We start from the raw sequence: 25,269 nt of genomic DNA on the forward strand, positions 1-25,269 counted from the left end.
CGCGGGCCGGGACGGCGCAGCCAATCGCAGCCTGGCGGCCCCCTCTGACCGCCAATCATCGGGCACGAGAGGAAAGGGCACGCCCCCCGGAGGATCGCCAAAAGCGCTCACCAATCACAGGGCCCAGAGGCAGACTGGCATCCCGGCTGCCCAACTAGAGGAAGGCTCTGCCGACGAATCAATGAAAGGGGCCGCCGGAGTGACGTGACACAGAGTTAATAAGAACTTAAACGTCATTTCCTTGTAGCCTAATCAGAAAGCCGCTTGTTCCCACCCATCTGGGACCCATCCTGCTTTCCCACTCTCAATGGGGCCGAGGAGCCGGCACGCTCGGGCCTCGGGCGGGGGCCAATCACCGCTGCGCTACCAGAGGGGGCCGTGCTCGGCGAGCCAATAGGCGGGGGCGTTACTTGACGCCGGCTGGGGTGGCGGTCCTGCCCTCGCATCCCGCCCGGAGCGGCGTGGCAGGGAAGCTCCGTACTGCGCGTTATTCATGGCGCCCGGGGCGGTGGCGAGGCTTTAAACCACGCTCTTCCGCCGCAGTAGCCGGTGCCGCTCTGTGGCTCCCTGCGGCGGGCAGGGGAAGGCGCGGGTGCTCTTGAAGGCAGTGACATACGCTCCAGCAGTAGGGTGGGCGGGGCAGCTCCGCAGGAGGGGCGCGTTTGATCCCCGGCTCTGGCTCTTGCTCAGGACGCTGGGCTGGCTGCGCCGCCCAGCTTCGCGGACTCTGCAGAGCCTTAACGCGCGAGCCCCTTTCCCAGCACGTCCCCGGCAGGGGAGAACCGGCCCGACCGGCATTGCTGAGCAGCCGCGCCTCGGCCGGGAGCTTCCGCGGGTGTCTCGTCCCGCCCGCAAGGGGCGGCGGCCCCGGCGATGGCGGACGAGGCGCTGTTCCTGCTGCTGCACAGCGAGATGGTGGCGGGGCTGTACCGCGCCGCAGAGCAGGGCGAAGGGGTGAGTGGGGCCGGGGCCGCCCCGGGGCCGCCCGGCAGCGGCCGGGGCTGACGCTGCGGCGGCGGCGCCTTATGTCTTGCAGGAGAACGGGCGCTGCACCACCAAGCTGGAGAGCATGGGCTTCCGCGTCGGGCAGGGGCTCATCGAGAGGTGAGTCCCCGCCGGGCCCTGGCAGCGCCCCCGTCCCGCTCCCGCAGCCGGCGGGTGCTGCTCGTTCTCGGGGCTTTCACCTCGCCGGTAAAGCAGACCTGCCCGGGCAAAGTGTGGTGCTTTGGGTGGACAGAGTGCGTTCCTCCTATCATCAGTTGTTCTGGCATCTCCTCTTTTCGTATCTCATTCTTGTGGCGACTTGTGTTTGCGTATCACGAGACAGTTTTAGAGTGTGTTGTTTTCCTAGTGCTTCCCGTCATGAAAACCGAGTCAGGGTGTATGGTTACTTTTAATACCTAAAATTGTCTTTAATTTTGCTTTGTGTAGGCTTATGCATGTTTCTTGCTTCTGGTACATTTTATGACTTTATTCTCTTTCTGATTTACTACTTAAGCATAATTTTATGATTGGCTGTTACTCCGTTTCGGTTTTGTGAAGTGCTCTGAGTCCTTGCAACGTCGCGACTGAGCAGCTCGGGCCCTTTGGGGACCCGCGATGCAACTCCAGCGCCCTCGTTCCGAGGTCGTGTGGAAACTTGAGCTTCTGAAGTCATGCTTTTCTTGAGCAAAAATATAAAGACCCTCAAGGGGGATAAAGGGAGAGAAATCTGAAATAAGCAAGAGAAAAGGATCCCTTCTGAAAAATGGGAACAAGTTCTACATGTTTGTTCCTATGTTAGAGCTCTTTTGCATATTTGAAGGACTCCTTCCAAGGAGCAGTATAGGCGTGAGCATTTTGTTTATCTTCTATTTAGATATTTTGTTGAAGATAAAACTGATGGAGCACTTTCCACCTTTCTGAATGTCAATTGTGTTTAATAATCATGGAATTAAAACAATTTATTCTGCTATCATACTGCAGGTACTAAGATAATACCGTGTTGCTCTTAAGTTAAAATACTTGATGAATGCACAGGGAAGCTAGAATGATACTGTATGATGGTTGGAAAACTAATTTCTATAATAACCTCAAAAATTATGTTGTACGGTACCATTTAAAAATTATTTCTCTGTTTAATTGGTCAGGTTATGTTATTGATATATTTCTCACTTATCTCTTAGGTTTACAAAAGACACTGCCAGGTTCAAGGATGAATTAGACATTATGAAGTTCATTTGCAAAGATTTTTGGACAACTGTATTCAAAAAACAAATAGATAACCTAAGGACTAATCACCAGGTACTGATGATGCAGAATAATATTTAACTTAGAAGATCGGTGAGAGTTTTGAGTTGCTAGCGCATTTTTTGTTTTTCTTGGTCTAGAATAACTAGATAAGAAACCCAAAATATTCCATATTTGTTTTGTTTAAAAAGTGTGGTTTTCAATATTCATATTATCGTGTAGCTTTAGAATACAATTTAGTAATTGCCTGCGATGTCTTTATTGCCACCCTGTTTGAAAATACTAAATGCTTTGAATTTCATATGCACTGTTGCAGAATTACAGAAAGGACAGGAATGATTACAGTCAATTAACATTTAAACAAGAACTTTTTAATCTATCTCCTAATAAATGTTACTAAAAAACTGGTGAAAAAGTGATGTTACTGTCTTAACATCTAAATAGAATGGCTGCCATGATTTTTTTACTTTGAAGAATAGTAAGAGTTTTCAGCAGTTGAGACAGTTGTACTCTATTGAAAATACTTGTATTAAGAAACAGCTGAGAAACTTCTCAAATTTGCTTGTTGGTGACATTGCGCTGTATCCATGTGCTTTCCTATATCAACAGCCACAGTTCTTAAAGCCAGATCAAAATAACTTAAGGAGCCATTGTACTAGAGCAAAAAATCTTTTTCCTATTGAATGACTTGGTTTTCTTATGGCCATTTGCTTCTTGTGTCAAATTAGGAAGAAGAGAATTTGTACAAGGATTATGCCAAATAAAATATTTTTTTTTTTATATTTTTCAATGACTTGTTTATCAAGTAATAATAATTACCATAGAAATCTGGGGTTTTGATTCAAAGAAAGCTGCAGTGTTGAACTTAAGGTCTTAATTGTATATACAGCCTTAATTTAAGTTCAAGGCTTACGAAATTCCAAAGTAGCACAGTCAGTAGCAGGGAAATTACAATGGCAGGTGTAGATAAAGCTATACTGTATTTATACTTAATTTATTAAGATGCATAGTGTTGCACAAAATTGTATTGTAGAAAAAGCCAGACTTTTACTTTGATTGTCTGCTGGGTGTTGTTGCCTGTACTGCTATTAAGAAAAATAATTCCCACTGAATTTCAGAATCAGAATAGAGGCTTGCAAAACCCTATGAAGATTGAGATTTGAATGTAAAAATCAGTATGCATTTGATATATTACTAAAGACTTTCTAGTATGGAACTATTTTTTCTGATCACCAGAAGGACTCTTCCAAGAAGAAATGTGCATTAACATTTTTTAGGGTTAACTGATCATATTATCATCTAGGGTTTTTTTTGTATACTCACAGTCACGTATATTTTCTTTTGATATTTCTTGTAAGTAAAGAATCAAATTTAAACTTAAATTACATATGCCTTAATCTAAAATTTTGTTTTTCAGCGTGAGATCGTTATATATTTTATCTACAAGTCAAATTCATTCACAGAAAATGTTGATTCTATATTACTGCACGTTTAACTAAAACCCCCAATTTTTTTTTTAAACAGGGTATTTATGTCCTTCAAGACAATAAATTTCGTCTCTTGACACAAATGTCTGCAGGAAAGCAGTATTTAGAACATGCACCAAAGGTACCCTTCTATTTCATATGTGGGGGGGTCTACCAGTTTGATTTGCATTACCTTTATCTATTAATAATAAACTTAAATTTTGTAATTTAATAGATACAAACTCTTCAAAAGGGCAGCTAAAGATAAGTCTTCAAAACCTGTGTGCTTTTTAGAAAGGCACCTTGTTTCAGAACAGTGGATTTGATTTATAGTTTGAAAAATGGTTGTGGTTGTTGTGAGACTTGCTGCTGTTACATTTGAATTACTTCACGGTAAAAGCTTGTTTGCCACTGTCACACAAATTCTTTCTCTTGGGAAAGCATGTGTTTTCAGAAACTTTGTTTAGAATTCCCAAAACACATTTGGAAGATGCTATTTGTTACCTAAAACAAGCTTCTGAGATGATGTGAATGTTCAGAAAGATAGTCCACCAATTAAAAATAGTTTTCAGTGCAGATGCTGAGTTAGGGTAATAGTTCAGGTAAGTAAAATCAGTGCCTCTACAGAACCTATCATAGAGCACTTTTGTTCAGGTGGATTAAGAAATGGGACTCAGTTCTATTTTGTGGTTTCTTAATTCTTGATCTTAGTCCTCACAATTGGCTAGTGTCCTTGGGATTTTTTTTTTGTGTTTGGTGAAATGTTCCTTCTGTTTTGCAACGCATATTTTAAATATCTGCGGGCCTTTTTATTCTAAGGGATGGCCTGTGCAAGAATGCTGCCTTGGACTGTTTCTCCTTTGTTGACTTTAGTACCAGTTGCTAATTTCAGCTAAGTCTTGGGAATAATTGTTTTAAGGATATTAAGTTCCTACAGGTTTAATGGAAATAGAAAGTGACTCAAAATAGTGCCTCTAATGAGAACAATCTTTGTAGTAAGCTCCACTCTACCAAATATTGGAGCTTTCATCTACTAGAGACCTGACAAAGTCTCTCAAGCATGGTAACAAAACCCCCATGGTTTTCTGGTCCAAGTATTAAGTTGTGTTCTTGAGTACTTAGTTTTAATCTTTATCAACAAGCTTCACTGTTGACACTTATTTTGAAGTGCAACTTTGTATTTAGTATTTAGCATTCACCTGTGGACTAATCAGAGGAGGGCTATCAAATCTGGGAATAAAGAGTATTGTAACAGCTGAAGTTTCATCAATGCCTGCATGTAAGTATAATATGTATATAATAAGTAATGAATACTTGGAATATTCAATTATTAGCTCACTTGGTAACTTTCCTGACTGAGTTGTTGTTATAAGCATTTTTCAAGGTGGGATTTGTTTGAACTTTTAGACTTTCACTTTTAAAAGGATTTAGGTTAAGTAAAAATAATCACACATTTATGCTGGACATGCATTACTGGTTTAGGTGTATAATTTGTATTACCTGCTAACTAAGCAGATAATCAAGTTCAGAGCTGAGTCCATGTGAACTTCAGGATATGGCTTGCCACTAAATCCTTTAGTATTTAGAAAATGCTGACAGAGGATAAGCCTCCATGATGTTGAGTGGAAAGCAAAACAAAAAAGTTGTACTTACATTTGGAAGCATCAAATGCATAAGGATGTGTGTCCAGAAGGTTATTTGCACAAGTGAAGATCTCTCTCTATAGGAGTCATTAAAAATGTTAGTAAGTGAAGACCATTGTAACTACCTAAGCTGCTCAATTAAAAATTTTCCACAGACTGCACAAATTTTATGTTTAGCTGAAAAAACTTCTGTGACCTGGGACGTGGTTAACTTACCAAAAAAAAAGAGAAAACCTGTTCAGTGTGGAGTTAAAATTTAAATGCTAAATTTAAATAATGGCTCAGTGGCTTACAATTAAACCATAAGATTGAAATGTTCCTTACCATTTATTTGAAAAAAATTATTACAAGAGAATAATTACTTGGAGAAATAACTCTAATGGTAATAATGTGATCTTACGCTGCTTTTCTTGCAGGTAAATTTCAGGTGATGATACAGAAGATGTAGAGCACATTCGAATCTGGGTATCTACTTCAAAAAGCCTTTGTGTGTGGATTCAGTATCTTGCCTCAGTCTTGTATATAACATGTAAATTATAGCAGTGTGCAGCACAATTCCAAAATATATAATAAATGCTCATCAAAATAACTTAACACTATGCTTGTGTCTTGGTATGAATTTTATTCTATACCAAAGTAATAATGTCCACATGGTAAAAACTGTGTGCTCTGTAAGTTTTCAGCTAAACATTTCAATTACCAAGAGAGCCTGGAAGACCAGAGGTGGAGTTTGAGAACAGAGAAAAATCCTGACCAAGACTAAATTTGAATAAGAAACTAATGTGTGTTGTGTTGTGTTGCCCAAAATGAATGGCCACCTTCTACCTTTCCCCATTCACTGTGAACTGGGAGGAAGCGACTGCTTTTGTGTTTCTTTGATGGAGCCATTAGCACGTGAGCCAACAGCATTCATTAAAGATGTTCGGTGGAGATCTTTGTAGGAATGTAGTCTGGGGCAGTACAAGAGAACTTGTTTTTACATAGTTTGACAGTTTCTCCTATGTCCCTAAAATTAGCTGCTGTTCCTTGTGTCAGAATGATTTTATGCCTGAGGTTGTCTATACTGGCCAAAGAAGGAAGCTTGTTCTACCATGTTGTGCATAAACTCAATATTAATGTAGTTGTTTTTAATTGCTAGCTACGGTTCACTTCTGTAATGAGTGTGTGCAGGAAGATCGTTAGGCCTCAAAGAAGCTATAAAGAATCTCCTCAGGACACTGGGATTTGCTAGATACTACTCGTTACAAGATTTGCATAACAATACATATCTTGCTTTAGGTAAGCATGAAAGCATCTTGTTAAAACTTCTAATAAGTTTTGCCATAAGACTTTTTTGTTGGCAGGTTCAGGCCTTTTACTTGTCTTCAAATGCATCATAATAGAAACTTACAGTGTTTATTCAGAAGTGTGAGAATGCCTTGTGGTAGATTGGGTTTCTGTTTTTGAGACCAGTAAATAATGGGCTGAAAAATTAGAAAAGCTGGTTTGTTAAAATAGCACCTTTGATATAAATTTACCTTCTATGATTGGAGAAGTGTATGTTGTACAGTTGCATGGTGGGCAAGAACAGTGGAAACTGTTCTCCAAAGTTCTAGGAAAAATCTGAAGCTTATCGTGGCTCAAGCCTTTTCTAGAAAGCTGTCACAAGCTGTCTAGCTAGAGATTATGAATATGATAACCAGGGTTTTATTATGCTTGATCTTAAGGTGTGACTAAGTTCTTATCTTTTCAGGTACTGTGAATGCTAGTTCAGATTAGCTGTAGCTGAATAATTTAACAGTTCTTGGAAACATGTAGAGCAAAATTTGAACCAGCCAAATGCTGTCCAGCTTTTTACAGAACTAGCAGAGGTAAAAGTAACTACAGTAGTATGGTACTCAGTGGGGATTTGCAGTTTGATTGAAAACCCCGGGTTCTTACCCTGACAATTCAGAGGAGGATGGTGGTTATTCACCTATATAAGTTTTGTTTGGAGTTGTAGGACTGGAGAAGTAGCTAGGTAGTATTCTTGCATTTCATAGGTTCTTCAGCTGCCAATTCATTCTGCTTTTAACATGTTGAAAATGTTACTAAAGAGACTAGAAATAATTCACACTGTATGTCTAGTAGATGGACATTTCAATGTCATCCCGTTTAGGCACTTACAGTGGGGTAGACACTCAACATGTGCAAAATCTGTTACTTGCATCTCCAGAATTAACATTCTGTTATTGTCATTCACTTTGGTTGTTCACTTGATGCCTAAGACTACCATTCCACAGGCAAGAATGCCAATCATTCAAAGACATATTAATGATGTATCAATAACTGGTTATGGCTAATTATTATTTTAAATTGTGAGGAGGGGGATTTTAATTGTACAATGCACAGAAATCAGATGTCATTTAATACTGTTAATACTGCTGCTATCAGCTGAATGCATAGTTCTTTTAATTGTTGAAGACTATTGGAACTAGAGGGTCATCTATGTACCAGTTAGATGTTGATCCTCTTGGCAAAGCACTCCATATTAAATATATATAAATAAGCAAGGCAATGCATTTGACAAGATAACCATAGAGAAAATAAATTTGTTCATTCTGTTAATAAATGCTTCTAAAAGCATTTATTCTAAAAGTATGTAATTTTCACTGGTTTCTGCAACTGTTTACTAAAAATGGTATTATTACTCAAGAAGTAGTAATGTTTACATTTTACTAAAACAATTGTTTCAGTAACGTGCTGGCTATAGTTGAGCTGCTAAGCAGTGCTAGAGCTCAGGCACCAAAACTTGAAAAAACACATTCAGCCCTAACTGTACAGATTTCTATAGTAAGGTTGCTGTTAAATAATATAGAGTGAGAAAACACACAATGTTTAGGAACAGTCTTTAAAATCCTTTAGTTTTATTTAAAAAGCCCTCAATAAGTCTGTTAGAAAAAGAATAATAATTTGTAATGTAATCTCAGACTTCAGCTAATAGCAGTGTGCATAGATTACTCAGATTGTAGAAGTTCCTAACCAAGAATGTAGTTTTACCAAGACAAGAGCTTGAGAGATGATGCTGGACACCTCAATTACCACTTTACAATGATGGTGGTGATGGTATTGGAGACACTGACCATCTCAGCTAAAACTCAGCTAAAGTTATTCACAGCTGTCCCAAATGCATTAGCATGAGGGTGTTCTGAAGGGACTGTGTAGTACTTCAGGTCTGAACAGTGCGGTGTCTTGCTGCTAACTCTGATAATGCTGTTTGTACTATGGCAATGCAAAATACTGGATGTTCTCAAAACAGCCTAGGAAGGCTCGTCAGCCAGGTCCCGTTGATCGAAGTACCTAGGAATGAAGTGGAATATGGTAAGAAATCTCCAGTATGCAACATATTCCTCACTTCAAGTTGTCTGACCCATTGCTTTCTAGCTCATCTTTTAGTGTCGCTATCATAATTATGGCTTTATGGTTCAGGGGGCTCATCTGAAGAAAGGAATAAGCTTACTTTACTCTTAGGTTTATCTTAAGTCATTTTAGCTAAGTGTATTTGCTGCATTGGCCCAGAGTACTTTTAGACTTTCACTTTTAAAAGGATTTAGGTTAAGTACAAATAATCACACATTTATGCTGGACATACATTACTGGTTTAGGTGTATAATTTGTATTACCTGCTAACTAAGCAGATTATCAAGTTCAGAGCTGATATTTGTTCTTCATTCTTGCTCTCCTGGAAAAGAGATTAATATTACAACAATTCTTTTGTTACCTGTGTCAAATAGAGAAGCTATTAGATGCCAGTTGTATGTATTTGTAGTCTTCCCTTCATTCTCAAGCAAACTTAGGACATGAAAAATAAATTATTAAGACTTCTGAAAAATGATCCTCCTTACCTGCTAAACTCACCAAGTTCTTTGCACAGTTATATTAAATCTTTACCTCCAGTACCCTGACTTCTGAGCATCGTCTTGCCAGCTGTCGAATAAGAGAGTGAGCTTCAGGTAGCAAAGGTTTTTCAAGGCATGCCAACAGTGCATAAAGCCATCTACCCTGTGAGGATTCAAGTAACAAAATGTTAATTTTGAGCATTTCCTTGAAGATTCAAGCAATTCATGTTATACAGAACAGGACGGGAGTGTAGGTCTCAAAACAAAATTACATTCAAGTGCTATATGCCATAATTGAATTTTGAAAACCGCATTAGACACTAATTGGTAGAGAGTTTTGTGTCTCTAGGTAAGATTCTTGTGAGTACTACTCCTGGGTTCCTGGCATTTTTTTGGAATGCTGGCCAAGGTATAAATTATTACAGCTGCCACTATTACAGTCCGAAGGAAGGATTATTTTAGTAATATCTAAACATTATTACTTGGCTATTAATTTTTAACTTCACAATCAGTGAAAAAACATTCCTGAAGACTGAATGTGTGAACTCAGATCGTTGTGGAATTAGTGATTAGATCTGCTTTAAGATCTGAACTGTGAAAACATGTCCTTTTGAGTTTTACATCACTGAATTCTACTGCATTCTTACAAACTTAATTTCTGCTACCAGTCTAATTTCTTAATTTAATTGCAGTGTCTAGTGGCCTTCATTGTGGGACTAAACTAAAGGTCAATGTACACATCCTCTGCAACATACTGGTTAAAAAGAAAACAGTCCTACACAGGAAAGGACAGAACATGAAAGGCCTTGAAGTGACTGAAAAAAAATAGTGAAACTATGCTAAGCGTCATGTAATTTTTCATTACTCTTTTGCTTTGTGGTACTGAAGGAGATGAGCTGCATCCACCAAGGTCTTCTGTAGATATGATGCCATTACGCAGGTAGTCAGTCTAGTTGTGGCCAAACTCCATGCCAATGTAGCCTGTTACTCAGGAGTTCTTAGTAGGATTCATTTGTCACCACGTGAATGCAGCTAAGCTTTCTGGTCTGTGCTGCATGTGGAAAGATTCCATGTGTCTTTGCCAGCACACTGTAATTGGAGGTGTTGGTAAATAGTGTGCAGCACCCTGACAGAACCAAAGCTGCTGCGGTCTTTCTCCTCTCCTAAATGTTGGTACTAATTGAGTCTCGTGGCTTAAGTTAGTGTGGCAAGTGATACAAATGGGAGGGGGTTTGGGCAGTACTTTTAATGTCTGTATCTGTTATGTTTTGTAATTTCAGCCTTCCAAAAACAACTGTAAATACTCATTTTAGTATCTAATCAAGAATGTTTTGAAAGTAAGAATATGATACAACCATCTAGAGAACTCTTTAGAAAATTAAAATAATAGAAAACTGCAAACAATTTATTCTTTGTTTAATGCATTCATGTGCAAGTAGTTAGAATAAATTAAAAATTACCAGTTCTGGAGTAAATTTTTTCTCTCCAAACCAGCTTATCAGGTATTCTAAGACACTGGTTACTGTTGCCTTCAAAAGAGGAACAAGAAAGAGACAATACAGTATCTGCAATGTTTTGCTTTGCTGCCCTTCTAGCTGAAGGATTTTATTATAGAAAAAGTATTTCTACTCTACAGTATTTATTCCAGGTTGAAGTTACATATAAGAGTAAAGTAAGTGTTAAAGTACCACTTTTTGGAAAGAATTTTCTATGAAATGAATTAAGTTTCTGTGTAAGTGAAAAGTTATGGATAAGTAGCTACAGATTAGGAAAGAGACATTGCACTGACTGGTTGGTTGTATATAATGGTGGCAAGTAGGAAATGTAGTAAAGGAAATGTGTGATTCTTCTAGCTTTGCAATGTACATAGAATTTCACAAACAAATTGAAGGACTGCACTTAAAACACTAAATGAGAAATTTTAAAACATTGTAAAGCACCTGTTGGGGCATTCAGCAAAAATTCAAACATTAAATGTGCTATAGAGAAATTACAACAACAAAATACTTTCAGAACTAGTCATGAAAAATCTTTGCTAGTAAAGTTATTTGTAGCTGAATGTGAGATAATGAATACGTGTTTTCTTTCTAAGTGTACAGTTAATAGAATTTGTAATAAAGAATTGTCTAGGCAAAGAAAAATAGATAAGCCTTCTGCAACAGACAGAATATGAGAAATAATGATTTAGGCAATGTCATGATATGATTCTAAAAGGTAGGCTCACCTGATTCATCCTGCTTACAATACTTAACAAAGGGGGAAAGCCCACCTGAAAGAAATCAAGTTGGAAAATGCAACCATTATCACAAACATTTTTGTTCTAATTTAGAACATACTAAGATTTTAATTTGATGTTCAGACACTTGCAGTGATTTTGAAGTCTGTTCTGAGCTTTGAAATTTATTAGAAAAGTATCTTCAAGAAAGTTTAAGGTCCAGTGAAGTATCAGAGCACCTTGCTTCTACTGTTATTTGTTGAAGTTTTGTTTTTTCAAAATGATGCAGTGAAGAACATGTTTGTAGGGTAACACGTATGAGGAGGGTAAGCACGTATCACTGTGCAACAAAACACTAAAGCAGACTACGAAGAAAGCTTCCATTCGGTTCAGTGAGAACAAAGTAGTGACTTCAGCTGATAACGGATGAAGAAATGCTTCAAATTTTGACTGAAGACATAGACTTATTTTCTGCTTCACTCAGTGTCTGCTTAAAAAGAATGTAAAATGGGACTTGCTGGGCTCACCAGAGCCTCCTACTTTCTATTTAGCACAAAGTGGTAATAAACAGAGGATTGTTTCTGGCAGTTAGTCTAGAAAATCGCTGCTGAAAATTAAATAGAAGTCCTATACTCACCTTCATGTAATCAATTCCTAAATTTTCATTATCAGATAGTGCATCTATTTCTGAGTATACTCTTTCACCCAGGCAGAATTTCTTCCAGCCTTCTTCATCCTCTGCTTTTGGCTGAAGTAAATAAAAATAAATTAAAACCGTGTGATACTGTTATCTTGAAGACACTGGCGAAAAGACTTGATAATACTCATAAATTGTTACATGAAACTATAAAGCAAGATTAACCGTGGATTTAATAACTGCGAAAGCAAACCACAGAGCGCTGTTATGAATTCTACTCACCATAGTAACATTGCTGTCCAAATGTTGTGACCGCCAGTGATTCCTGTGCTTGTTCAGGCTCTGAGTAATTAAAACAAAGCTAAATCACAGTTAACTCTGCAGTTATTTTATCCTAACCATAAAAGCTTTTCATTATTCTTAAAATGTATGAAAAGTATATTTTATGACTTTCTATAAATTAGTGGATTTAGAGCCAGCACAACTGGCTAAGTATTTCCCATGCCTCTTAGCAGAAATGTAATTACGATGCTCATGCTGGGTTTTTGGAAGTTAAAGCTGAAGGCATTTTGAAGTCTGTTACATAAGGTTAAGCTGAGGTAGTAAGCTTTAATAGTCTTCTAGACTTTTCTGGTTAGAACAACCTTAAGAAAAAACCCACTTTGATTTAATCCAAAAGCACACATAAAGGCAATGTCCTATTTCCAGCAGTGGTCTGTATCTGTATCAGAGGTCTACAGAATTGTTTTAATGAAGGCAAATGTACTTTCTTAGCACATTTCTTCTACCTGGCAGGAATCCTGTGTTAAGACAGATTGGCCTGCTTGACAGTTACTTGTAGAGAGCTGTAACTGTTCTGTAGAAATTTTTCTCCCACTCCAGTTGTTACTGTAGCTGTATAAAAGACCACTAAAAACGCTCTAAGAAACAGCAGCTGATGCAGTGGTTGAACAAGTGAATTCTGATGCTCTTTTCTGGTTTTAAATACTTTTTAGGATAGTCTCATCTTCACAGTGTTAATTCTGGCACAGATGAGAAGACAATTGATTTGAGCATAAAAGAATACCTATACAGTGAATAAGCCTTTAGATGTCAGTCTCCTTAGTTTTGCTAAAACCTTAGATTATGCCTAATACACAGGATGCAATGTGATCCCTTGCAGAAATGGGCTAGCTCAGTTACTGTTTACAATGTAGATGCAGTAGTACAGATCTGCTCCTTCACTAATTTTCCTCCCTGAAAAACACATGGTATATGAGCTCATGCAGAGTTCAGTGGTAGAGCAGCTCCAGCTCAGTTGGTCCCACCTCAGTGCTTGAGATACTCCTACAGTGCAGCACCAATGCACTGTAAACATGCTGTCTGCAGCACTGAAATAACAAATGATCTCTACCTACATCTTATATTTTCCATTTGACCCTGTTTGAACTATGTGTAGAGAATAGTAGAATCATAAAAAGATTTGGGTTGGAAGGTACCTTCACAGGCCATCTAGTCCAACCCCTCATCCATGGGCAGGGACATCTTCAACTAGATCAGGCTCAGAGCCCCATCCAACCTGACCTTTAGTGTTTTGAGCAATGGGGCATCTACCCCTCTCTGGGCAACCTGTACCAGTGTTTCACCACCCCCAGTGTAAAAAAATTCTTCTGTATATCTAATCTAATTCGACCCTTCTTCAGTTTAAAACTTTAGTAAGTCTTAGCTGAACTTACAACCTTTACCCTTTGAGACTGCTTAATTTTCTGTTCTTGTGTTATTTCAAGCAGGGTGCAAATGTGTCATGAAAGATTAAAGTCTGTGCTAACTCTACAACCTTACAAATATGTTTTACCAATTCAGTATTTCTCTTCATAATGGGTTGCCACTTCTATCAACAGATTCCTAAATGGACTGTGTAAATGAGCTTTATGAATCTCCTGATGGGTTAGAATCCACTTGGTTCTCAGTTAATGTTGAGTTTGGCAGAACATTTCCTGCTAGCACTAGGTTTTAATATAACTGCATAACATCATAGGGGTTTTTGTCCTTCCTCAACTATGCCGTATCATTTAATCTAAATACTGACACATTTTTGTTGAAGGATAATTTCTTAAACATGACTCTCAAGAGTTTTATCAGAGGTTTAAAAGCCACACAGTATATGCTCAATTAGCTTTCAAGAACTTAAAACTTGCCTATAAACATCTATCCTGCTACAAAATCATAACATTTCTATACCAGACGTAAAATTGTCCCCTGTAAAGCACAGGTATGTTCTATCTAGACCGTGCCAGACTCCTCACAGACTATCTTGTACCTGACGAACAGCTGAGAAATTGGCCACTTGCTGCTGCTGCCACTTGAGCGTTGGAGAGTATCCTTCAGGAGCAGGCTGACATCCGGAAATCTGAGAAAACACTGGCAATAATTATAATGTAAAGAGAGCTTTATAAGAAGAATCCTTAAGAACAAGAGAATCAGTAAATGTTTACTGTCAGCTAAACAATACTGTCAGCTAAACAATATCCTTTAAATCTTCATCTAAGAAAGGTAATTTCATGACCACATCCAAGACTGAGTTAAGAATTTGGTTTAGACAAAACATACTGTTTGACTCTTCTCATATGTACATAAGAAGAAAAACTAAATGTTCAAAATACGTTGTCAAAGAATTACTTAAGGTCTTCCTTTCAGCAATTGATCTGCTTTAATCTCCCTGCTCATAAAAAGCAGGATGCTGTTGCCTTATCTGGGACAGATGGGATCAATCTTAGGCATTCTGCTTGTCAAGATAGTAAGTTGAGGAAGACAGAAGACCACAAAACCATCTAGGAAATTAAGTCTGATAGTTAAGTAGATATAACCTCTTTAAAGATTAGCATGAAAGAATTATTAAACAAATTAAAATATTTCTACAAGTGTTTAAGAATACCACTACACAGATGAGACAGATGAAGAGAATGGCTACAGAAGTTACAAGGTCATGCCAGTACTAGAAAGTTTGAGTAATCTAGTAGTGAAATCTCAGATTACATCGTTTTCATTGGAGAAAGGCAAACTTGGTCTCTTGAACTATTTGAAAGTAGATTAAAAACCAAGCTGGCAGGGCAATGCAACAACAGAAAAATCTGCTTCAACAGTAAGGAAATTCCAATAAAATATTCCTTCCAGAAGGAAAGAAGTGGTGCTAGAATTTAATCTAACTTAAGTAAAACTTAGCTGCACTTACTACCCTTATGCTAGATAGAGACTTAAACCCAAACACAGGTATGGAGATACCTTTCTTCTAAAATTTATGCAGGTTTTATGATAAAATAATTGTAAAATTCAATGCAACATTTGATTTCCTCAGACAGTAAAATAGTCTGCTGTATATCAAATAGTATGGGGATTATCAATTTAATCAGTTAAAAAGACTACTGTTACCCAGCAGCTGAGCAGGGGTTTCTTCAAACACAGACATTTAACTCTGTAGATGCTTTTAGAATCTAGCAGTGCTATTTAGTTATGCCAATGACTCCCCAAAATTAATACAAACATCATTATAGTAACACCTTTCTCCTTTTTTTTTCCATCTCAAAACGTGTAAAAGCTCTCAAACTTACTGAAATGTTTACTGTCTGCTTCTTTTTCAATTTTCTTGGATCTATCTGTGCCACGACCACGTCAGGACATCGAGCTGCTTCAATCCTACAAGACAGAATCAAGTGGGCTGCATTTTTTCTTTCCTGTAACAGGTCAATATATGCCGGATGTCTCTGAAATACTCATAAAATCATGGAGGGACCAATTGAGTCCAAATCCTTGCACAGGACACCCCAGAAATCACACCCTGTGCTCGAGAGCGCTATCCAAATGTTTCTCGAACTGTCGGGCTTGGTGCTGTCCCTGGGGAGCCTGTTCCAGTACTCAACCACCCTCTGGGTGAAGAACCTTTTCCTGACATCCAGCCTAAACCTCCCCAGACACGGCTTCATGCCGTTTCCTCGAGTCCTGTCACCGGTCACGGGAGGAAAGAGGTCGGTACCTGCCCCTCCTGCAGGTGTGTAAAACACCGACTATACCGGCCGAGGGCAGCACCGCACGGCCGCCCCGGCGCGCCCCGACACGAAGCCCGGCCCGGGCAGCACCGGCGGCCGCGCCGCTCTCGCGGGGAGGTGACGGGCCGGCCCCGGCACGTCCGCCCCGCCACTCACTGGACGCGCTTCAGATACTCCTGGGGCGTCCTGGGAGGCACGGTGGGGTCGAAGTCCTCGGCCAGGTCACAGTCGCCCACAGGCAGCAGCCGCGGCATCAACTCCTCCACACCCGAATCCATGGCCGCGCCGCCCCGGCGGCAGAGCCCGCCCGGCTGCCGCAGCTCTCGCGAGAGCGGCGGGGCGGGGCCGGGCGGCGCGCGGGCGGCGGGCGAGCCGTGCGCCCCGATGCGGGAGCCCTGGCCTTGCGCTCTGAGGTGTCGCCCCCTGCTCCGGGCATCTTGGCTGCCCTGGAAACCACCGGAGGAGAATAAAAGAAATTTGGCCAAAGAGCAGTGGCAGAAAGGGGTTTGCCAATTCACTGCCTATCAAACTAGGCCTATTTTTGTGGTGAAGAGGTGTAAACCTTTAATGACTTCTTTCATTAGGCCCTGTGCCATTATTATAATACAAGAGGTTCTTCAACGCTCACCCGTTAGTACTCTCTTATTTTACCTGTGAATACCCAGTATTCATAATACTTGTCCCTTCCTTGAAATGCTTTGAGATCTGTGATTAAAGTCAGTTACATAAAAGTTAATGGTTATAAATTTACATGGAGTTCCGATTCTGGAAGGGTCAATGTCTGAGTTGTTGCTGTATTGGTTTATCTGAAAACTATTATGTGGGAGCACCCACATGCCAGAAAGCAAGGTAGCATTTCCACAAAGGGGCATTGTTTTTCACGTAGGATAAAAAAGCGGAAGGATGATGCTGTAATCATTTACACTGTGTATTATTCCTGTTACACAAAATGTCAGTCAGTATATTATCTTTCCTATTAGTTCTGCAGCAAAGTCAGTTTAGATCTACTATATCACAGTAGTTTTAGATACTTCTAACATAAGTTCAAAAAAAAGCAATGCTTTTTTTTTTAATCCCCTGCACATCTGTATTTTAGCAGTTCTAAATAAACACCTGCCTTAACTCCTCCTCTCCAATGGCTTTTGTTTGTTTTAGGGTGTTTCCAAAAGCACCTACGTGTACCAGGGAGTTTTATTTCTGAAACCCGGATCTAATGTCCGAGTTGAGTATGCAGCAATTGCAGACACCACTAGAAATAAAACCTGCTTAAGACTACAGTGATAACTCTGGAAAGGCTGACTGATGATCAAGATAAAAACTTTGGTGAGTCCAGCTATAAAAAGTTCATTTCTAATACTTTAGTAATATTCAGAACTTATTTTTCCTATTTGTTGTAAAGTCAAGAACTATGAACAGAAAGAGAATGCACAGATATAAATACACTTTAAATATAATTTCTATGTTTAGATTACCTTTTCTGGAACTTTTTGTTGATACTTTTTAAATAAAGCAACATATTTTTAATTATTACAGATAGTCTTCAACAGGTAATAAAATTGTTCCTAACATGTCTTATCAACAATGCTGATGCAATGGTAGTAAATATGACTCAGTGGAGAAAGAAGATGATGAAACTGGAAATGTATATTCTTTCTCCTCAACTGCTTAGGTATTAAGGAAGAGTACTTTTCCAAAGAAAGGGTGAGCTGCATTAACGGATATTCCCTGTTGGCTACCCCAAAAACCCCCCACATAAATTCTGCATTATGAAAAATTAAAATGCTTTCAATCTACATTCTAATATGGTATGGGCAGCTAACAAAATATTTTCTTATAATGAGTATATATGTATTTTCTGTTCTACTTTTTTCTTTCTCCTTGATTTTCTCTGTGGTTTGCATCATCGTAACAGCTGCAAGACTTTTCTTTAAGTTTAGAGCACTGGATTGAGTTCTTATGTAATGAAATTTAATTGTGCTAAAGACTAATTAAAAATACTGAATATCTTTTATTTGTAGTGAACTTTCAGAGTAGTATACTTTCCTGTTTTCCCTTCTTGCCCTTTGAGTGTCTTTACATGTCAGTTGTATCTTTTTCTCATTTATACAGTTCATATCCTGCAGTCCTACTTCAGGACTTGCCTCTTTTCAAGGTAATTTTCTGAAAATATTTCACAAGGTATTTGAATACTTTTGAAGGTATCACACTGAGTCACCTTCTGTGCATCTGTTTGATGTTCGGCATGTTCTGGGGTTGGTCTTTTTTTTTTTTTTCCTCTTTTGTGTTCAGAGTGAGGATGTTACATGTCATTGGCAAGCTTAACACTCCCACAAACGGCAGTGAGATTTGTGGATGAGGAAATTAAAAATCCCTCCCATAAATTCCGCTGTTGTTTACCTATTCATGTTTTTAGACTGAAGAGGACTGGTAAACCACACTGGAGATAGTAATGGCAAAGAAATTCTATCATAATCACATTTGACATATTAGAAAAGAGAATAAGGTTGTTTTAGTCATTTATATTTGGTTGGTGGTCACAGAATGTTTTCCAAGTTGCATTGAAGGAGGATATGGCAGTCAGTCAGCAGAATGTTTTTCAGTCCTCCCCCATGTCTGAATTAGTTGCACTAAGATGTATCAGGAAAGATAGAAGTTACTGTTCTGGCCTTTCATGACCGGCTTATTAAAAATAATTCCTGAAACCGAAGAGTCACTATAACTTGCGTTTGGGATAAAAAGCTGACCACACTAACAAAAAACCCGGACAAACCCATACAGTAATGGCTATGTGATAGTTATTGTACAGACAGTAAACAAACATGTATTAAATGTTTATTAAATACGAGATATAGGATTGTTTCAGGCTAAAACCCACCAGGAATATAATTTCAATGTATTTTTTTTTTCCAGGCACTCAGAAGAAACACGCAAACAATCTTCCTGATTAAAAAGTTGCCGTAAGTACACATGGTGGAAGATGGGAACAAGCAGGGTGAGCTCAAGGACTCCCGGAAGCGCGGCTGTTTCGGCCCGGAGAAATTCCATGCCGGACAGAGCAGCAGCGGACAGAGCAGCTCCGGTACCCGCGGGCACAGGCGCAGCACGGGGGAGCCGAGCGCTGCCGGCGGGGAGAGAAAGCAAAACTGCTCCCCGTGGTCAGGACGCCTTTTTTCCTGAACGGATTTGGGATCGAGATGCAGACGACCGACCTTTAGAAGAAAGCCAAACAGGGCAGAGAACACACACACGCGAGCACGAACCGTCAAGGCGGCGAAGCGACGATCAGAGCTGTGCGATGGCTGAGGCCGGCCCCGCCGCGCTGGCCGGGGAGGCCCGTGGGGCGCCGGCGGGGTGCCCCGGGGGCGGGGGAGCGGCGGAGCTCAGCCCGCCCCCGCTCTCTGCCCCTTGACGTGGCGCGGACTCTCCCATCAGCCATGTTGATGCGTCGGCAGCGCCGGGGCGGCTGCGAGCGGGCGGGCGGGGAGAGCGAGCACAGCGGGAGCGGCGGCGGCGGCCGGGACGCGGGTGAGCGGGCAGGGCAGGGCTGAGGCGGCAGCGCAGGGCGCGGGGAGCCCGAGCCGGCGGAGCTGGGGTGCCGCGGCGCGGAGAGGCGGCAGCCCCGCTCCCCGCGCTGGGAGGCACGGGGGGCACCCGGGCCGCGGGGCCCCGCACGGCTGCCGGGCCTGGAGCGAGCGTGGTGGGAGCTCCCCGCGTCCCCTTCTTGGCAGTGGGGTGTCCCCGGGTGCCCGAAACTGCTCTCGGGGCCCCCGGCGGCCTGAGGGTCGGGGGCTACCGCCGGCGGCTGGTTAGCACTGTCCGCGGCCTCCCGGGCCGGGGGTGCGAGCGCCCTTCCCGTGCGGAGGGGAGCGCCCGCCGGGTCGGGGCTGGGCGAGCGGCCGCCAGCAGCCTCCAGCTCGGCCGGGGCTGCCGGCACTCGGGTAGGGCCGGCGCGGCACGGCCTTTTCACGGCCGGGGCTAAAGGGCGGCTCTCGCCGGCAGCGCCTGTGGTGCTCCTGTCCCGGAGTTCTGCTGTACCTACGTCGCTGTGCCACTGACGGGGGTGCCTTGCCGTGTAGATAAAGCTATAAGAAATGCAGGCCCTGCTGCTTTTGAGTACGTGTTTATTTTTTAATTTAGGTAGGTTATGATACACCCTGGTTGTTTAAAAACAAAAGTTCTCAGCGAGAGGTCTGGGAAAGCAGATTTGGAGGATGACTGCGTCTGAATGGTGAAAATGTTGTCAGCACCTTACTTTAGATGACTATTTAAATCATTCTACTCGTATATTTTAGTTCCTTCTTGGAACTGAAATAGGTTTGTATCTGATATGTGATTTGGGCATAAAAAATTAATTAAAGGTTTATTATTAATCTCTTTTACCGGGCTGTTAGTGCATAATAAACGGAAAGAATAGGTGTGTTGTAAGAAAAGTGTGCAATGAACTGTACTCATTTAGTGGTATTTAAACACATGGTCCTATGAGGGACTTCAGTCTGTCTGTGCTGGAGCTCTTACAATGCCGTAGAGAGAAATGTTTTGATTTTGTTTGTATATGCATGCAAAGATTAGGGGATATTATTTCTGGGATATTCTATATTGGGACACATTTATCTGTGATGTATAAATGTTTAAAGGTGCTGATAGTCAACCAGTGACTCTCAATGCAATTCAAGAGTGGCTTCTTTTGTGAGACACAGTTGAAATTGTCATGGTGCAGGTACATTCAGCCTTAGTAGTGGGAGGGAGGAAGCAAGCCAGCAAAGGACTTCTGTTTTTTTCTGGATATCGTAATCTACGGCAAAAGTAAAGCAGTGCCACTCCAATGTGGGAACTGTTGCTATTCAGCTGTTCCGAAAATCCCTTCTCTGTGGTTTTCCGAGGTGGGCAGTGTGTATTTTGTGGCATTCAGGTGTCCGAAATTTGTTGTGTACCCTGTAGGCCAGGAGGGTTTGCTGTTCTTGTATAATGCATCTCCACACCCATCCCAGAAAATGTGTCTGCATAGCTATAACAATGGTACTGAGTGTAATTTGTCAGACCAAGAGGTAAACATTATTGGCTCTTGAAAAGAATAGAAGAAAAGGTGGAGGAGAACTTGATTGTTAGCCACTTTTGCCTTCCTAATAGGAAATCCATACTTTACTAGAAAATAACAGTATTTAACTCAGTAAATCCAACAAATCCTTTATGTATGTGTGTGCACGTGATTACTCAGTGCACACTGGTGTTTGTACGTTGCCCTTTAAGGAGCAGTAACTGAGTGGTGAAAGTAATATCCAGGTACAGCCATTTCAAACGTAGAATAAAATGTGGAGAAAATGCTTTGAAGTCCAGTACAGAAAGTGTGACACGTTGCAGTGTTTGGAGCTGGATTTGGTGAACTCTGTAGCTGATGCTACAGAATGGGTGAAATAGCTTTAAGTTGCAATTTTCTCTGTCTTCTCAGGAAATAATTTTTAGATGGACAGATTGTTTAGTTTGTGGTTATAGTGGAGATAGTTGCCTCATGCAGATTCTTCCATCAGTACCCCATTTTTCAGAGATAGTGTTCCTTCCAATTTTTTACAAAACATGGATGGATTTTGATTTATTAGGAGAGAAATTTCTTAAATTCTATATTCTCTTCAAATGCCAGGCTGTTCTTTCCTCTCTTAGCTGAGTTAATTTCTGTCTCTGATTTTTCTGTAGTAATTACAACTTTCAGATATTTTCTCTTTTGCTCAGTTTTGTCCCCTGCCCAATGGCTTTGCAGAAGTTTGAGTAAAAGCAATGGTGGAAGTGCTCTTATGCACAAAGTCCCTCACGCTCCCTGTGTTGTAATTGCCATGACATGTCTAGATAGGAGCAGATTTGCTCCTAAGATCAGTAAGACATGCCCATTAAAATATTGGGAGTTGATTATTTCCTAAGGATATTAACTGTGAAATGCAGCACTTCCCTTTGCTTTGTGTATTTTGTTAATCTGTTTTCTTAAAAGTCAGGATTAAAATAAAACCATTAAGTTAGCCTGTAATTTAAAATAACTTGGAAAGTTTTTAGCTGTCATAGAAGCTAAAGGTGCAGTGCCAGTGTAATTTTGATAGAGGTAGGTTTTGATAAATTGAGAGTTTCTAGGAGTCTCTTGTAGTGTCTGTAATGGCAGGACTAAGAATATTAATGTGCTTGTGAGAATTCCTGATTTAAATCCCAGTTCAGGAGGGTTCCAGTGTTTCTAATAGCTGTTCATTAACTTTGTACAGTATAAATTGAGATCAAGGAGTATTACTACTTCCTCTTAGGTGTTTCATGTAGGCTTAAATCCTTAATTATTAAGCAGTGTGAGTTTAGATATTGTAGTTCTTGGAAAAACCTGTGCTATGTGTACTATAAAAGGTACTAGCATGCAGCAGATAGTTAGGAACAGTGTGTCTATAGCTGAGGAGTTTGGGATTGGGGGGAGGGAGCGCTCCTTGCTAACTTTCCCAGATATTCGCAGGTACCTGTTGAGCTTTTCAGATGTGTCTGTGCTCCCCCATCCTCCAGCTTGTAAATAATCGTAGCAGAAAATTTTGAAAGCCTTAGGTCAATGCCCAAAATGGTAAATTTGAATTCAAAGAATTGTTGAAAAGTGCTTCTTTGTAGATAATGTATTGGAATATGGCACTTGTATTTCTTACAAAGTTATTTGCTAGCTTTGCTGTAGGAATATCATGTTGTTATTTCTTTATGTTTGCATGTAGACTGCATCATGAGATACCAAAAATAAAGTTAGAAAACAAATTTTGTTTTCCCTTAGAATTCTGCTCATTGCTTTTAGGATTTAAGAAGCTCTTCTCAGTGTTTCTCAGTGTTTTATTGACTGTAACTCAGTTACAGTATTTGAATGTGTGACTGTCATTAAGTGCATTCAGCATTTAGTGGATAAAAATATTTGCATGTCAACATTCTGTTAACAGTTATGATTTTATTTTAGTGATAAAGGGAGAAGTTGACCATGACAACCTTCCTGGAATTTATCCAGCAGAATGAGGACAGAGATGGAGTTAGATTCAGCTGGAATGTTTGGCCTTCAAGTCGTCTTGAAGCTACAAGAATGGTAGTCCCGGTGGCTGCCCTCTTCACGCCACTGAAGGAACGGCCAGACTTGCCTCCTATCCAGTATGAGCCAGTGTTGTGCAGTAGGACCACGTGCCGAGCTGTTCTGAATCCCTTATGGTAAACCTAATGCATGTGTTACTCCAGTACTTTGCCTTAGAATCTTGAGAACAGTGATAGCTGAACTGTGTGAAAGATCTGGCGTATGGAAATTCAAGTACTCCTCACATCATTATACAGCACAGACTTACAGATCTTAGAAGGTTCTGCACATAGATTTGCATATGTAACATATATACCTAAAACATAGCTTTCATTTAGTGAGTAGTTTCAATGTTCTTACTATTGATTAGGTATGTTATTTTTCTGGAACTATACATCTTGGGAGTTAGTATACTCTTTCATTTTGCCTCTTGAAAATGACTTGGGTAAAAAGTTACAATACTGTATCTTTTGAACAGTTGGACCCTGATATAGTTTAATTTCCAAGTGAAATAAACTACATTTATTACTGACCTTAGTTCATTTGTGGACCAAAGCAGGTTATCTGGTTTAATTTACCAAAGCAGAAGGCGATAGACAGATAACATCAGAAGTAGGCACAAAAGAGGGTGGAAAGCTGTTTAAGCTTAAGAGTGATATTGGCACAAGCTCAAATGATTGTGGACTAGTCATGGGTAAGTTTGGGTTGGAAGCAGAGAAGGTGTTTCATATGTCATTCCTGTCATAGAAGTATGGAAAAGAAACAGAATGATTTCTAAGTTGGAGTTTGATAGGCATGGGAAGGGTCCTGAATGATAGAGATTAGATATGATGTCAGAGAACATCAGATGTAGATGCAAATTTAATGTTACGAATAACTTGTCCCTGCCTGGGAGAAAAAACAACTTCAGAGCAGATGTATAATTGTGTTTCAGTATTAAACAGCTGCAGTGGCTAGTTGCAGTTAACTTTTTCAGAAGCATTATCTTTTATTGAGGGCTGGAAGAAAACCAGTGAGAAGACAAACTTGTAAAGGGTCAGACAGATGCCAACATTACAGGGAACTGTGTACATTTTTTCTGTATTGTGTATGCAAGTCATGACTGGATTTTATTTCCCCCTGAAAGGGTGATTGGAGACTCAATTTGGGGAGACTTTTGAAGCCTTTGTGGCACTTTGGGCTAGGTAATTTGCAGCCTGTATAACTGGTGAAGAGAATTAGATAGCAATAGATCTGTGTTTTGTTTACAGCATGCTGGGACTTATCTGAAGATTTGCTCTTGTAGACAGGACAAGATGTAATAGCAGGAAGTGCATATTGAGAACTATTAAGTTGACTTTCCCTTAAGATGTCATTAGGACTTTGTTAAGATATCTCTGTGGCATGAAGATAGAATTTACATTTTTTATTTAAACTATCTGAATACTAATAAAAATGTAGGCAAAAGGAGGTAGACTCATCAATTGAAAACAATGTTGTTTTTGTTATAGAGATAACTGTTATGTTGGAACCTGGTTTTTTAGGGCATAGTGTATATTCAGGATAGTCCCACACCATGACAACTAATAGACAGAGGCAGAAAAAGATGAAAAATACGAAAGTAGAGTTAAAGAGATTTGCTAAAGGCTCTAAGATAGGCGTGAAGCCTGTATTTTTACATTCTTATTTGCATCTTTTTCCTGAAGACCATTCCTTTTCCCTAAACACAGTAATTTGGCTGATATATCTGTGTAATGCTCCACTTATTTTCAGTTTGTAATGAGGGTATTTAGGAGAAAGTATATTAGAAGGAAGCTTTTTCAAAGTCAATGTGTTTTTTAAAATTTTAAAGAAAAGTATTCTAGGGGCAGTGGAGGAAAATGAATTGATTAGGCTATATAAACTTTTCCTATTGTATTTTTATAGCCAAGTGGATTATCGAGCAAAACTCTGGGCTTGCAACTTTTGTTACCAGAGAAACCAGGTAAGAAAATAAAACATTCAACATATAGAAAATCCTTTTCACAAGGTGAAATGAAAATCTTGATTTTTCAAATTATATTTGCAAACTGAAATTGACAGCAAGAGCAGGAGTGTGCAACTGTATCTTCAGACACTGCATTGAGATTTTTTTAATCACAGCAATAGTGCATATCTGTTGAAA

The 25,269-nt window shown here is 40.1% G+C and overlaps 3 protein-coding genes across 4 annotated transcripts in view; 2 read left to right on the plus strand and 1 right to left on the minus strand.

Annotated features, from left to right (window-relative positions):
- The first annotated feature begins 252 nt into the window (after window positions 1-252).
- On the plus strand, window positions 253-5,937 carry TRAPPC6B (trafficking protein particle complex subunit 6B). Its single transcript, XM_039552568.1, has 6 exons — window positions 253-954; window positions 1,037-1,104; window positions 2,166-2,283; window positions 3,754-3,837; window positions 4,881-4,974; window positions 5,755-5,937. The coding sequence occupies exons 1-6, from the start codon at window positions 874-876 to the stop codon at window positions 5,784-5,786; spliced, it is 477 nt and encodes a 158-aa protein (XP_039408502.1). The 5' UTR covers window positions 253-873; the 3' UTR covers window positions 5,787-5,937.
- Window positions 5,938-8,193: 2,256 nt separating this feature from the next.
- On the minus strand, window positions 8,194-16,390 carry GEMIN2 (gem nuclear organelle associated protein 2). Its single transcript, XM_039552567.1, has 10 exons — window positions 16,226-16,390; window positions 15,635-15,719; window positions 14,347-14,436; window positions 12,330-12,389; window positions 12,048-12,158; window positions 11,420-11,464; window positions 10,656-10,724; window positions 9,248-9,358; window positions 8,980-9,038; window positions 8,194-8,656 (listed from the first exon to the last, which is right to left on the minus strand). The coding sequence occupies exons 1-10, from the start codon at window positions 16,345-16,347 to the stop codon at window positions 8,617-8,619; spliced, it is 792 nt and encodes a 263-aa protein (XP_039408501.1). The 5' UTR covers window positions 16,348-16,390; the 3' UTR covers window positions 8,194-8,616.
- A 3,120-nt stretch (window positions 16,391-19,510) lies between these two features.
- Window positions 19,511-25,269, plus strand: part of SEC23A (SEC23 homolog A, COPII coat complex component) — a 28,208-nt gene continuing 22,449 nt past the window's right edge. Inside the window, exons 1-3 of one of the 2 annotated variants that reach the window (XM_039552615.1) lie at window positions 19,511-19,594; window positions 23,022-23,263; window positions 25,032-25,089. In XM_039552615.1, coding sequence (XP_039408549.1) covers window positions 23,043-23,263; window positions 25,032-25,089 — 279 coding nt within the window. In that variant the 5' untranslated portion in view covers window positions 19,511-19,594; window positions 23,022-23,042. Of the gene's footprint in view, window positions 19,595-23,021; window positions 23,264-25,031; window positions 25,090-25,269 lie in introns of those variants that run through there. The other variant, XM_019282385.2, reaches the window with a different exon arrangement.

This window comes from Corvus cornix, chromosome 5 (assembly GCF_000738735.6).
Source record: "Corvus cornix cornix isolate S_Up_H32 chromosome 5, ASM73873v5, whole genome shotgun sequence".
Lineage (NCBI taxonomy): Eukaryota > Metazoa > Chordata > Aves > Passeriformes > Corvidae > Corvus > Corvus cornix.

Coding starts and splice junctions, on each gene's coding strand:
- TRAPPC6B (XM_039552568.1), top strand. CDS start 874: ATGGCGGACGAGGCGCTGTTCCTGCTGCTGCACAGCGAGATGGTGGCG. Junction 955..1,036: donor CCGCAGAGCAGGGCGAAGGG/GTGAGTGGGGCC, acceptor TATGTCTTGCAG/GAGAACGGGCGCTGCACCAC. Junction 3,838..4,880: donor ATTTAGAACATGCACCAAAG/GTACCCTTCTAT, acceptor CTTTGTATTTAG/TATTTAGCATTCACCTGTGG.
- GEMIN2 (XM_039552567.1), bottom strand. CDS start 16,347: ATGGATTCGGGTGTGGAGGAGTTGATGCCGCGGCTGCTGCCTGTGGGC. Junction 14,437..15,634: donor AGCAGACAGTAAACATTTCA/GTAAGTTTGAGA, acceptor GTGTTTTCTCAG/ATTTCCGGATGTCAGCCTGC. Junction 11,465..12,047: donor TAGGAATTGATTACATGAAG/GTGAGTATAGGA, acceptor GATTTCTTTCAG/GTGGGCTTTCCCCCTTTGTT.